Below are 13812 nucleotides of genomic sequence, written 5' to 3'. Positions count from 1 at the left end.
CAAACTTGAGTTGAGATGTCATTGCCCTTCCCTTTATTCAATTCTGTCGCAATCTAAAACAGTCTGTTATTGCACATCGTCTCACGTTTAAAGACAACTCAGAACCCGGGCTTTCTCTCTATTCGCTTTCATCCCTTCCCGCGTACACGCCACAACCAACGTCTTTTTGTCTCCCTCAATCGCCCCTGCATTCGTCCACTTTCACCTCTTTCCACTTGCGGAATTGTTGTCTGTACATAAACAATTCCCTACCGCTCCCTAGCAACCTATAATCGCATCTACTGTTCTGTTGCTTTCTTGGTTGTCGGCATCTCTTCGTACTCAGTTCTACTCGAGGAAACAACATCAGCATCAACATCTCACAATGGATTACAACATGGAGGATAGCCAGAACTCAGCTCCCGGTAGTGTCCAGGCCGCCAAGCTCAACTCCGGTCACAAGGGCCCTGACTCTCAGAGCACAACCAAGAGGTGAATACTCGTCCCGAGACATTATGGTCGCTACGGATGCTGACTCTAGACAGACTGCAGACCGAGCTGATGCAACTCATGACGTCGCCAGCTCCCGGCGTCTCTGCCTTCCCCGGTGCGGATGGAAACCTCCTCGCTTGGACTGCCACCATCGAGGGCCCCGACGATACTCCCTACGCTGGCTTGACCTTTAAGCTCAGCTTTGCGTTCCCCTCAAACTACCCTTACGCTGCTCCTACGGTGCTCTTCAAGACACCCATCTATCATCCTAACGTCGACTTCTCCGGCCGCATCTGCTTGGACATTCTCAAGGACAAGTGGACTGCTGCTTACAACATTCAAACTGTTCTGCTGAGTCTTCAAAGCTTGCTTGGCGAGCCCAACAAGTACGTACACAATTCTAACTTAACCATAACCATGTCACTGACAATTACTCAGTGCTTCACCCCTCAACGGTGAGGCTGCCGAGCTGTGGGATAAGGATACCGAGGAGTTCCAGAAGAAGGTCCTGGCACGCCACAGGGATGTTGAGGACGAGTAATTAGGCTTTAATAGGGATTGGTGCTTTGATAATTGTATAAAGGAACAGGAGTACCAGGTGTACGGAATTTGGTTTGATGACTTGTTAGGTTACAGGATTGCATGGCATTTCCACAGCTGGTTTAACAGCGAAGGGAGGGGACTTTGATAGGGTCAGAAACATGTACACCATTGTCGATAGCGAACCCTCTAATCGACGACTTATAGGATTCGCATCATCACGTCAGAACGTAAATGATTATTTTCGCCCTCATAAAAAAAGCCTCGTCCATAGACCACTTCACGCCTAGGCACCGATTGTCGTTTGTGTTGACTTCAAGCTTTGATCACATTTTTTTCCCTCTTGTGTATATTCAGCGTCAAAAGCCAGAATGCCGGATTCAACTCCAAATGCCATGCCACCATAGAACCTGTCCCAAGAGAAACTTTTTATATTTATTCCTCAACAACGACTGTGGCAAGACCCTTGGGGTTCTTGACGTTCACAGCCTGGACGTAGCTGTACAGCTTCTCCTTGGCACCCTCCTCGTCGTTTCGTCGTCGGGAAATTCGCACTCGGAGTCGGTAGTCAACACCCTTGATACCCTGCTCCCAGACCTTCTTGTTGAGCTGGGGGTCGATGCGGACGTCGGAGGTACCCTGTCAGGAAGGTTAGCACATGTGGTTCGAAAATGACAACTTTGCCCTCTGCAATTGCTTCGCATTCGGCATCGGGCTCTTTGGATGAATAGTCGTACCATAGACTTATGGGCAAAGGCCTTGATCTCCTTGATAGCACGGGGAGCCCTCTTCTTGAAGGTGACACCATGGAGCTTTTGCTCGTCAGCATTTAATCCAGATATTTCAAGCTCCGCTTCTCGAGCTATTCTTTGGCGAAGCAACGTACTCGCTTGTGCATGTGGATGGTGTACTCGCGGGCGACGACATCCGCGATGGCGGAGCGCTGAGTCTTGCCGGAGGGCTTCTTGGACGACATGGCTGGAAATATGAGGGTTAGTCCTTCGGTCGACGAAGTTGATAAAAGAATGAGTCGCTCGTGCTCGTAGTCTCTTGAGAGAAAAAGGACTTCGCGGGAGGAGAGGAGGGAGTATTGGTCGTACCTGCGGCTCGTCTCTTCGAGATTGGTCGTTAGGAAGGTGTGATGAAGTAGCTGGAGTAATTGCCAAAAATCTTTGTGCGTAGCCCTCGAAATCGGCAGGCACTCTGTGGGCCTGGCGAGCCAATTAGAGCGCAGCCCTGATGATCCACCAGTCTCTCACGTGATGATGGTCGATTCACAGTTTGGACAATCAGCTAACCCCAGATGGGCTAGAGGCGTTGTATGGTCCACGTTCAGCCTCCAGTGGTGTTTACCGCGTAACAAGCATTGCATCTAATCTTGGCCGTTGCTGCATAACGATTCCATCATTCCAGCTTGGGGCAATTGATTTCAAGGCACCGCAAACATCGCCATTCTTTGCGCATAAGCGTCTCGTCTCTCTCATTCAGAGACTGCTTCGCTTAGGAGAGTGTGCGGTTGCTTCGACAAGACTTAGCGGCCTGTCGTCGGTCGTAATCAGGGGAACTTCGCGTACCCGGACCCTTCCATAAAGCTTCCCGGCAGTTGCTCCGCGCGCCAGAAACGCCTCTTTCATTTAACATTCACTCTCACCTTATCGACAAGTATAATACGTTCGCCCGACATGGCCGAACACGAACCTGTTACCACAATGGCATCGCCGTCGCCTCAGCCTGACATGACGAGAAACCGACTGCCTACGCTCTTTGAGGTCCTAAGTCGTCGCACTCTCCCTCCCGTCGACCTTTTCTCATTCTATATCTACATGCGCGATCAACAACGCTCAGTGGACTATCTCGACTTTTGGTAGGTTCATGCAGGATTGACTTTCCAGAGAGCTTAGCTGACATAGCCAGGCTCGATGTTGCTCAGCACATGTCGCTCTGCCGACATTATGTTCGCGAACTTCGACGATCCGTCCTTATTGGTACTCCCGAAGCACAATCGAAACGATCTTCAGCCATCCTCGAGAATATTGGCGACTTGGAACCTAGAACGGCAGGTCCGTCCATGTATGCGACTGAGAAGGAGAAGAACCAAGATGCGCAAATGTCGGCATTCCTTAGAGAGGACCAAAGTCATGATTCACCTCAGAGTGCCTCTGCGCCTGTTAGACCCAGCCCTCAGTTCAGCAACTCTCACGAAGTCACTACCGAATCCAATTCGCCCGCTCATACCGTTGCGCGACAGGATATCCGAGCCTCAGCTGAGAAAATTCTCTACACTTTCCTTCTTCCTGGAGCTGAGCGAGAAATCACCCTCCCAGGTTCTATTACCTCAGAGGTCACTACTGCCATCGAAGAGTATGGCCGCGATGATCCCGAGGTATTCGATGTTGCCAAGGACTATGTCTTCCAGGCTATGGAGCGAGATGCTTTCCCAGGCTTCCTTCGAATGAAGGCTCTAGGCAACCTTATCCCACCCACTCTCATCATGCGACTTATCCTAGGTCTTATTGCCATGTTTGCCGCCCTCTGGGCTGCGTTTGTTCTCATTTTCCTTGACTACTCTCGTGCAACCAGATGCTGGGTAAGTTCTCACTAATGGCAGCTCTCGAAACCTCGCTGACTCTTGATAGCTCATCCTTCCATTCACCGTCGGTGTTTATTTCCTTGCGTCATACCAGTACTCTCTGGACCCTATCATGGCCCTGGTTGGTTACAGCGAGTACACCCCGTTCAACTTCTCTCGCATTCGTGAACCCTACGTTCGCAAGCTCATCGCCAAGCGTGCTATCATGGTCCTCGCAGTGACTGTTCTCATAGATGCTGCACTCTGTGTTCTCTTCATCCTCGTTCCAGGAAAGCGTCTCTAGGCAACTACTATTCTCACATGCCATCGCGGTCACTAATGCCGGCCATTACTGGCCTTTCAAATTCTCATCAAAAGAAAAAGCCATCTTCGCGAGAATCTCTTTGGACACCATATCAATACTCACGACTGTAATGATCAGGGGCCTTGATTAAGCAGCACTGCCATCCCCAGTCTCTTGATTGAGCTCGGGCGTTGCTTTCTAGAGGCTGGCGTACGGAACTCTACTGTTTAACAACCAGGTCTTCTTTGTAATTTAGCTATTCCCGGTCCGGAACATGATCTTGAATCCTTTCCGACCATGCGTTTTTCCTTCTTATTTATGGCCTTAGGGTCATTAGAATTAGTACAAGTCTCAGGGCGGCATTTTGTACGGATGTAGGGGTAATAAAAAGGCGTTGTATCGTCTATTATGTCATGATTCTTCGTGATACATGTTTTGCGAGCTTGACTTTTGGTTCTCCTGGCTCGAAAGAGTTACTATCTTCACAGCTTGCGCTTATTTGCTCGTTTCTTCTCCTCTTCGGCCTCATCGACATCCATGCTGTCGTCCACCAAATTACCTGTATCCATGACTGATCGCTTGTTAAACCCCCGTCTACCCAGGTCCCGTGTCATGTTTGGCAGATCGTACTTGCGTGGTCCCATTCCCTCTTGTTGTTCGTTTATCAACTGCTGTAGCTTCTCATCCGCCAAGCGCTGCTCACGCTGTCGAGCTGCAGCTGTTGCTCGGATCTCCTTGATCTGAAGGTCAAGGCCGTCGAGGGTGGTGGTGCAGCGGTCAGACCACTTCTTCAGAGCAGCTGCCATGTCAGGTATCGCCTCAGGGGCGAGATCACGTAGAGGCGCAACACTAGTGACCTGCACCACTGCACGAGCTGGGTCAAGCGTGGCGTGAAGTAGACCAGCGTAAACCGCAGAAATCACCAATGCCTCTACCTCACGTGCTCCAGGAAGATCCAGGGCTTCCTGTAGCGCGGCATAGGAGAGGTTCTGTCGGTCTCGGACTAGTGAGAGAAGCGATAGCTGCCGTAGCTTGGTTGCCTGTACTTCGGCAAGCGCTGGTAGGCCTTCTGTCGTTTTGTATGACGAGTATGTTCCATAGGAAAAGATCTGGAGTAGTTTGAGATGCGATGCGAACTCGGAGTCGCCGAGGTTTTGGATGGCGGGTGTTTGGAGGAGATCACTGAAGAGGAATGTGTTTGGTGCTGATGTAGCTCTGGTGACGAGATCGGCGGCTGCGCGAGGAGATGTAGCTGATTTGGAGAGAGCGACGAACGGCTATCGCAGTTGTTAGCACGTTTAAAATTCTTTCCGACTAGTTATGCATACCTCCAGCGCGTTGAGAGCCTTCGTCTGCTCCATGATGTGTTGTGGTCGAGGCTACAGCCTCAGAGTGTAGATGACGGATATCAAGTACGTCACAGTACAGAGAGAAGCTGCAGGTAGTGACTGTAGTGAAAGTCCGTAAGTCCCTGCTCTCTATTATATCCTCCGTTTGGGGCTCGGGCCCAAGAAATACTCTATGTTGATGGTCGCCGCTTTGTGCAAATGATACATCGATGAAGTTCAAGATGGAGCATCGGAGCTTAGGTAGTTCAAGGTGAGGCTGGAGCGCTAGGCAGGCAGCGTATGGTGGGCGCGGGGCTCATGGGATGTGGGGTCAAATTAAGCCTTAGGTCTTCAAATGTGAAGCCAACTACCCTGTACTGATATGTTGGTATATGATAATGCTGTTCAATCTTGACTTGGAGTTCTTCGGCCTGCACTTCATTTCTCATATTACATGAGCCACTTAAGAAAGTATCTTAGTTTTCGAATTCGAAACCCGAAACTGCTAGTTATTTTCATGAATGGCTCATGTATACTCTACTAGATTAGATAAGAAGCGATTCAAATTTATTTGCCTTGGACAATGCAAACCACAACCACAAGATGGGTTCTCGGAAGACAGCCAAATGAAACCATAAAGTAATCAGGTAAGTCAATGGCTGTGTAAATTATACAAAAACTCAATTCAACCCGTCTATCGCCAAGGAAACCGACAAGAAGCTACCACATATAAGATAGCTCCGCCACTGCTGGACTTGCCTATGCTCTCTTGGTAACTTATTAAGTTTGGCTACAAGTGACAACGAGTCTAGCGCTCGTACTGCTGATGGGCTGTAAGGCAAAGGCATGCTGACTGCATGTGCAGCTGTAGCCTTATACGCGACACATGAACATCGATTGCCGGAACGTGGAACATCCGCCTGAAAGACCTCACAATGGGATTCTATTGCGTCTTACATATAGTAAGACATTGCTACTTAAAAAGACACACGATGATTGGTGATGGCCGACTAGAGGTTCACGGCAGAGTTGCGATCGACAATGACAGGAAATTGAAGATTGAACTCCTGTTCAGTTCTAAGCCAAGCTGAAGGCTTCCCAAAGAGAGGTCGGTGCGTCTAGTTCCGATAGTTCGTGAAGGGCAAAAGCTGGTTGGACAGTCCGGGTGCTGAATGGTTGCAACTTGAATGATCGACACTTGCGCCTTTCAGGACAAGAGATGGCGCCATAAAAGGCCAGCTGAAAGTGAGCCATTGCAGAACTTTAGTTACTTTGTGACTGAGAAACAAAGGAGGCATACGAATAGGTAGTGATGAGGTATAAACACCAGCGGCCTTCGTCTTGTGGCTATGGTTGCACTGATCTCACTGATCTCACTCTCTTTCACAACCATTCACAGACTTTATTTGAACTGTCTGAGCATCTGTCACTGCTCACTAACAGTTTGCGGCCAATCGACCAGGTTTTCTTTAATAGCGGAGTCCCCTTGTCTCAGGTCTCAGCGCATTTTCCGGCCACAAGCTCCCTATTCATCTCCATTGTTCAAAGAGACCCTGGGGCCTGGTTTGGGAATTTCTGAGCCTCGAGTGAAACATCCCTGCAAGCAAGAAATCTGGTGCTCCAGCTGTCGCATCTTTGTATTAAATCCACCAACGAGAGGTATCAGACCGTCTTGGATATCAGCGGAAACAGACCCCAAACTGGAACTTGACCGTATCAGCCGCTGAGCCAAGACTCGTCCCGGATGTGATGGTTTTTGGGCCTCTCGCCTCGCGAACTGTTTTGTTGGTGTTTCCTTGCTAATAGCAGTGAGTGTTTCCCCTGAATCGTAGTTAAAACGCCGAGACGCCGTCCTTTGGAATCTTGCTCATGTCATGTCCTTTTGTTCTTGGCCTGGAGTCTTGTTCTTCTTCTTCTTCTTCTTTTCTCGTACCCAAGTGGTCGTTCATTTCGTTCTCTTTCTTTCGTCTTACTAACACCAAAAATAGCCGACATACGTACGTACGTACGCACATACATCAGCAATTGAAGCCGGTCTTCGTGGTCTTAGTGGCTCATTTGTTATCAACTGGCATAAGCTGTGACCTTCCAGTCCAGGCTTGATACAGTACTGATCTTGGCCTCCGATTTCCTTGTTCGCCCAGCACTGCAACTCTTCTTCTTCTTGATCTCTTTATCTCTCTTTCTGCCGAGCTGCTGCTCGATTTATTGTTTGCGTCGCATCTCCACCAAATTGATCAAATGGTCGTGGCTGGACTATTGAACTAGAGCCCGTTCATTCCATTATTAGCAACCAACCACCAAACGAGTCTAACCGCGAGAGTGAGAACCAAGACCACAAGTGCCGTTCATCCCGCTTTCCGCCGCCATCTGGCAATCAATCTTCAACTCCAAAATCTCTTGGCTTCTGAGGATCGCAACATATTCACGATCCTCAAGACGAGGCTCACGAGCCACAAGCCGTCGTGATGGCTCCCGCCTACATCCAAGTCCCTAACAAGGACACAACTAATGTCGCGCTCTCCGTTCCGAGGAGTCCAGGCGCCGGCGCCCATCTTGCTACAACGACACTTCGAGTGGACGGCATGACGTGAGTTTGATCACAGTTCTATCATTTTCCTCAACTTCCGCCGGTCATCCCGGGACCCAGTTATGGAGTTTCGTTCGGCTTTTGCGGCCGGCCCCCTGCCAAGTTTATGCGACATGTTCGGGAATATATCACTGACCCTGTTTCCTCTATAGATGCGGCGCATGTACTTCTGCTGTTGAAGCTGGCTTCAAGGGCGTCGATGGTGTTGGAAACGTTTCAGTCAGCCTGGTTATGGAACGCGCAGTCATCATGCACAACCCTCAAGTTATCTCCGCCGACGAAGTCAAAGATATTATCGAAGACCGAGGCTTCGATGCCGAAGTCCTCTCGACCGACCTCCCCAGCCCTGTCGCCAGACGCTTTACACATAACGAAGACGACAATGAATTTATTACGACAACTATCGCCGTCGAGGGCATGACATGTGGAGCTTGCACTTCTGCCGTTGAAGGTGGCTTTAAAGATGTTCCTGGTGTCAAGAGCTTCAGCATCTCATTGCTCTCCGAGAGAGCTGTTATCGAACACGATCCCGACCTTCTCACTGCCGAACAAATCGCCGAAATCATTGAAGACCGCGGCTTTGATGCTACAATTGTCGACTCGGGCAAAGTGGTGGCTGACAAATCTGGCAAGGATGCTGAAAATACCGGCAACATCGCCATCACGACAGTAGCGATCGAGGGAATGACATGTGGTGCTTGCACTTCTGCTGTCGAGGGTGGATTCAAGGACGTAGAAGGCGTCCTCAAATTCAATATCAGTCTTCTCGCGGAAAGAGCCGTTATTACACATGATGTTACCAAACTCTCGCCTGAGCAAATAGCGGAAATAATCGACGACCGTGGCTTCGACGCGGAAGTTATTTCTTCACAGCCAACCAATGATCATCATAGCGGGTCATCGTCCACGGCACAGTTCAAAGTTTATGGTGTTCCCGATGCGGCTGCAGCAGAAGCTTTGGAGGCTGAGTTGACAGCCATGCACGGTGTCGATTCAGTATCGGTAAGCCTTGCTTCATCGCGTCTCACCGTCACTCACCAACCTGGTGTTATTGGTCTTCGGGCCATCGTGGAAGCTGTCGAAGCTAAGGGATACAACGCCATTGTGGCCGACACCCAAGACAACAATGCACAGCTCGAGTCACTCGCAAAGACACGAGAGATCAATGAGTGGAGGACGGCTTTCCGAACCTCCTTGGCTTTTGCCATCCCGGTCTTCATTCTGAACATGATCTTGCCTATGTGCGTGCCAGCTCTCGATCTTGGCAGGTTTGAGTTGATTCCCGGCCTCTACCTTGGAGATATTATCTGTTTAGTCCTTACGATACCAGTCCAATTCGGCATTGGCAAGCGGTTTTATATTTCAGCATGGAAGTCAGTCAAGCACCGCTCACCAACAATGGATGTTCTTGTTATCCTCGGAACATCCTGTGCCTTCTTCTTCAGCATTTTGACAATGATGGTCTCTCTACTTTTGCCTCCTCACACCAGGCCAAGCACCATTTTTGACACCAGCACTATGCTCATCACATTTATCACATTGAGTCGTTACCTTGAGAATAGCGCGAAGGGTCAGACATCCAAGGCCCTTTCTCGGCTCATGTCTTTGGCACCCTCTATGGCTACAATCTACGTGGACCCCATTGCCGCTGAGAAGGCTGCTGAGGCTTGGGGTAAGGATCCAACTACTCCCAAAACTCCAGGAATTGGTGGTTCAGCTCACGAGGAGCGATCTGTTCCCACTGAGCTTCTCCAGCTTGGTGATGTCGTCATTTTGCGACCTGGTGATAAGGTGCCTGCCGATGGTGTCCTTGTCCGAGGAGAGACCTTCGTAGATGAGAGCATGGTGACAGGTGAAGCGATGCCTGTTCAGAAGCGAGCTGGCGATCACGTCATTGGCGGATCCGTCAATGGCGATGGTCGTGTTGACTTCCGAGTCACTCGTGCCGGTCGTGACACTCAACTCAGCCAAATCGTCAAGCTGGTTCAAGATGCTCAGACCAACCGGGCACCTATCCAGCGACTCGCCGATACTATTGCAGGGTATTTTATTCCTGCTATCCTCATTCTTGGGCTAAGCACGTTTCTTTGCTGGATGGTCCTTAGCCATGTGCTTGCGAACCCACCAAAAATCTTTTTGCAGGACTCCAGCGGTGGTAAGATCATGGTCTGCGTCAAGCTCTGCATTTCTGTTATCGTTTTCGCATGCCCTTGTGCCCTTGGTCTAGCTACACCTACTGCCGTCATGGTTGGTACTGGCGTTGGTGCAGAGAATGGCATTCTGATCAAAGGTGGCGCTGCTCTTGAGAGATGTACCAAGGTTACACAGATTGTCCTCGATAAGACTGGCACCATCACTTATGGCAAGATGAGCGTTGTCGAGTCTGTTGTCGAGTCTGTGTGGCAAGATAATGAATGGCGACGTCGACTTTGGTGGGCTATTGTTGGTCTTGCCGAGATGGGCAGTGAACATCCCGTTGGTAAGGCAATCCTCGCAGGAGCTCGACAAGAGCTTGATATTGAGGCCGACGGTGTTCTTGAAGGAAGTGTCGGCGAATTCAAGGTCACTGTTGGCAGGGGTATTAACGCTCTGGTTGAACCTGCTTCAGCTGTTGACCGTAACCGCTATCGGGCCCTGGTCGGTAACGTTGCCTACCTACAGGAAAACGGCATTGAGGTTCCGGAGGATGTCATCGAGGCATCAGAGCAACTTGACTCCAGCGCAACCAAGACTGCTAGCAAGGGACCTGCCACTGGTACCACTCACATTTTCGTGGCTATCGATGGCAAATACAGCGGCTACCTCTCTTTGGCTGACTCCATCAAGGAGGGTGCAGCTGCTGCCATCTCGGCACTTCACAAACTAGGTGTGAAGACAGCTATTGTTACTGGTGACCAGCGTTCTACTGCCCTCAGTGTTGCTGCGGCTGTAGGCATCCCTCCCGAGAATGTCTATGCCGGAATGAGTCCCGACCAGAAGCAAGAGATTATCAAGAAAATCCAAGATCAAGGCGAGGTCGTTGCCATGGTTGGCGATGGCATCAACGATTCACCTGCACTTGCAACTGCTGATATTGGTATCGCCATGGCCAGCGGCACAGACGTCGCCATGGAAGCCGCCGATATCGTTCTCATGCGCCCAACTGACTTGATGGTTATTCCTGCGGCGCTGGACCTCACTCGGTACATTTTCCGTCGCATCAAGCTGAACCTCGCCTGGGCTTGCATGTACAACGTTATCGGTCTGCCAATTGCCATGGGCTTCTTCCTGCCCATTGGTTTCCACATGCATCCCATGATGGCTGGTTTCGCCATGGCGTGCAGTAGTGTTAGTGTTGTCGTGAGTAGTCTGTTCCTCAAGTTCTGGAAGCGTCCCCGATGGATGGATGAGGCTGCCGCTGAGCAACGTGGTGGTCTTCGCTGGAGGAGTGGAAGAGGCATTGTAGGCTGGGTGCGAGAGACGCTGGGTAGGAGAAGAGCCAAGAAAGAGGAGGGTTATGTGCCTTTGGAAAATCTCGAGACGGAAGCGTAAGAATTTTTTGTTTTGTTAAGCGATGGAGTCATGATGCTTGGTATATATGTATCGTCTTGAAAGTTACCTTATATATCGATGATATCCTAGAAAGAAAATAAGAGCATATGGACATATATATATTTTTAGTGATACTTCGCTCTTGCTGGCCGTTTTGTCTTATACAAATATCAGGAGTGTTCTTAATCGGGCCTTAAATGTCAGAAGTATCATGATATATGAAGGTTTCTCTTTGTTTGTCGCATGTTTGCATGTCCCGTAGATACCGTAAATGTTTTGTATGTGAGCTTGGAGCACGCTTGATAACGCCACTTTCTGCCTTTCCAACACGGCAATAGAGGGTAATGAATGACCGAGAGCTTAAACATCCAAGATAGCTCGGAATACAGTTTTGTTGTTCGTGATTGGGCAGCTTTGATTCAGATCTCCAGTTGAACTTGATCGGATCCGGATGCTCTCCCTTGAATAGAGCCAACGTTTACGGGGAAGTCAAAGGAACGTGAATAAATGAGGGCGATTAGATAAGACAGTCATGGCGCAAGACTAGAGCGAAATGAAGACTTGAAGTGTGTGTTTTGTGCGATAGATATCCTCATAAGTAGACATTGCGACCATTAGAGAACGCAAGTCTAGACGAAATTGATCCTACACTGGAGCATCAGGATCGACATAATTTTGCCCTGGAATATTGACAATCATCATTAGTTACAGAAGTCATGGTTACATTTCCCATCAGACTACGTATCAGCATCCCTGCCTCGTCATCCTCATAAGGCGACATTCTTCGAACTAAGTGCTCCTGTCCGGAAGAATTCTAGCATCATAAGCAGGGGACTTCTGTAAGGGCGGCATCGGCCTTCCGGGGCTGAGACAAAAACAGATTCTTGCATTCATAGACTCATCTTCTGAATCACTCAATGGATAGTGACAAATAAAGTTATCGAGAATCTGAGACATAAACTAGCAAGAATCTTAGGGGCTGTTTTGTTGGAATTCTGATACTACTGCCAAGAACAAATGATCAGATCAACGGTAATAAAGGGAGTGGAAAAATTGGATTGCTGTGCAAATCGTAGGAATCTGCCAAGGCTATTCAAACCTGTTAAGGCGCCTGAGTTTGAGGCGACGCAACAATGAATGAATGGGGCGGAAATAACGGTTGTGGATGGCACAAAGTCAACGGCCTCTTTACTCCTTTTTTTTTTTTTCAGTTCTTGAAACTGGTCTCGTGACAGCTTTTGAATGGTGTTTTCTTCTTCTGTCTCTATGCCCTTCAAATGGAGAAACCCGTCTGACACTCTCTGCAGGTATTGAGGTCCAATCATAGACTGACTCCAACAACCAAACGCTTACAGTCGTCTCATAACAGTGCTGATCTTTCTGAGTGCCGTTAGAGATAGAGAGCAAGTGCCGGCGCATATAAATATAGTCATGTAAATACGCGGAACAACTGTGTGCCTCGTCTGTCTCCCACTGTCCCTTGGCCTACGTAACCCTGAGCTTGCGTATTCTTGACGATGGACATTTTTCCTAGTCCTTGGCCCGTTTCACGACAACGCGGCTCAACACGTACATGTGCGGGTATAAATCAACTCTAACTACCTTAGAGAATGACGTGCCCTTTCTCGCTTGTAATACCTAGAGATTGGGTTATGTCCACATGAGATCCGTGCTGCGAAAGCGGGTGTCGAGAATGTCACATACAACAAATACCCCCGAGTACAAACGGATACTGTTTAATTGTTACTAGAGTTTTATTATGCCCACTTGGAAGAAGAAATTCCTTTTCTCCGTAACCAAGAGATAACTACCCTGAGCAGTCTGGGCCAGTCTGTCAGTGTTCAGCTCCATATTCGATATTGTATCAACTCATATGAGCATAAACTACTGACGCCTCTCTCATTAGCCTACATCACCCAATCCGGAGACTTGCTGGAATTGTCAACACGAGATGTTGTGATTGGTCTGAGATGCTGTGTTCCTGGTCTGCAATGAGATGCCCCCGCCCCCTTTTCCGATTAGAGCAAAGCACCATCGCGTTAGGTTCTTCTGAACCCCTGGACTATACATGTACGGGTAACAGCACCACGTTCCAGAGGCGGTAATAAAAACGATTTATCGAAAGTCCTTTCCTGTATTGGGTCATTGGAGGGAGTAGTCCCGAGTCTTCATTCAAGCATCCTTGTAAGCTTGTTTGCTGAATGAATTGAGTTTGCGTTGGTTGGTGAAGAGGGAAAAGATGAGATTGATCCTCTAACGGTTGTACAGTGGAGAGGTTTAACTTCTACTAATCCAGGGCAGTGGAGGTACTAGGTGCGATCCGGTGCGGAACTCTAAGGTATCAACCGCTATTGTAGTGCACTACCTACCTACCTATGTAATAGCGATCACCTTAATTTCCCACTGCAGGATTCAAGAATCCAATCCATTTGGAACAATAACCCAACCCATCCAAGCCTGCATGGCTAATCAAGGCTGG

General features: G+C 49.1%; 5 protein-coding genes across 5 annotated transcripts; 3 read left to right on the top strand and 2 right to left on the bottom strand.

The window, feature by feature from the left end:
* Positions 1-364: 364 nt before the first annotated feature.
* FSUBG_1322 (ubiquitin-conjugating enzyme E2-C) lies at positions 365-1012 on the top strand (the record flags this gene model as incomplete). The annotated part of the gene is made up of 3 exons (XM_036678088.1): positions 365-471; positions 525-857; positions 910-1012. The coding sequence occupies 3 exons, from the start codon at positions 365-367 to the stop codon at positions 1010-1012; spliced, it is 543 nt and encodes a 180-aa protein (XP_036543032.1).
* Positions 1013-1446: 434 nt separating this feature from the next.
* Positions 1447-1987, bottom strand: FSUBG_1321 (50S ribosomal L31e protein; the record flags this gene model as incomplete). Its single annotated transcript, XM_036678077.1, has 3 exons — positions 1447-1650; positions 1749-1823; positions 1898-1987. 3 exons carry the CDS (start codon positions 1985-1987, stop codon positions 1447-1449), a joined length of 369 nt encoding a protein of 122 aa, XP_036543031.1.
* A 706-nt stretch (positions 1988-2693) lies between these two features.
* On the top strand, positions 2694-3884 carry FSUBG_1320 (RAX1; the record flags this gene model as incomplete). The annotated part of the gene is made up of 3 exons (XM_036678066.1): positions 2694-2875; positions 2926-3598; positions 3648-3884. 3 exons carry the CDS (start codon positions 2694-2696, stop codon positions 3882-3884), a joined length of 1092 nt encoding a protein of 363 aa, XP_036543030.1.
* Positions 3885-4366: 482 nt separating this feature from the next.
* On the bottom strand, positions 4367-5245 carry FSUBG_1319 (ACOB; the record flags this gene model as incomplete). The annotated part of the gene is made up of 2 exons (XM_036678055.1): positions 4367-5161; positions 5213-5245. The coding sequence occupies 2 exons, from the start codon at positions 5243-5245 to the stop codon at positions 4367-4369; spliced, it is 828 nt and encodes a 275-aa protein (XP_036543029.1).
* Positions 5246-7680: 2435 nt separating this feature from the next.
* FSUBG_1318 (Cu2+-exporting ATPase) lies at positions 7681-11333 on the top strand (the record flags this gene model as incomplete). Its single annotated transcript, XM_036678044.1, has 2 exons — positions 7681-7802; positions 7955-11333. The coding sequence occupies 2 exons, from the start codon at positions 7681-7683 to the stop codon at positions 11331-11333; spliced, it is 3501 nt and encodes a 1166-aa protein (XP_036543028.1).
* Between the last annotated feature and the right edge of the window lie 2479 nt (positions 11334-13812).

This window comes from Fusarium subglutinans (genome assembly GCF_013396075.1).
Source record: "Fusarium subglutinans strain NRRL 66333 chromosome Unknown NRRL66333_c0000007, whole genome shotgun sequence".
Taxonomy (NCBI): domain Eukaryota; kingdom Fungi; phylum Ascomycota; class Sordariomycetes; order Hypocreales; family Nectriaceae; genus Fusarium; species Fusarium subglutinans.
The sequence above is the reverse complement of the archived record's forward strand: the minus strand, read 5'-3'. Positions and strand labels throughout refer to the sequence as shown.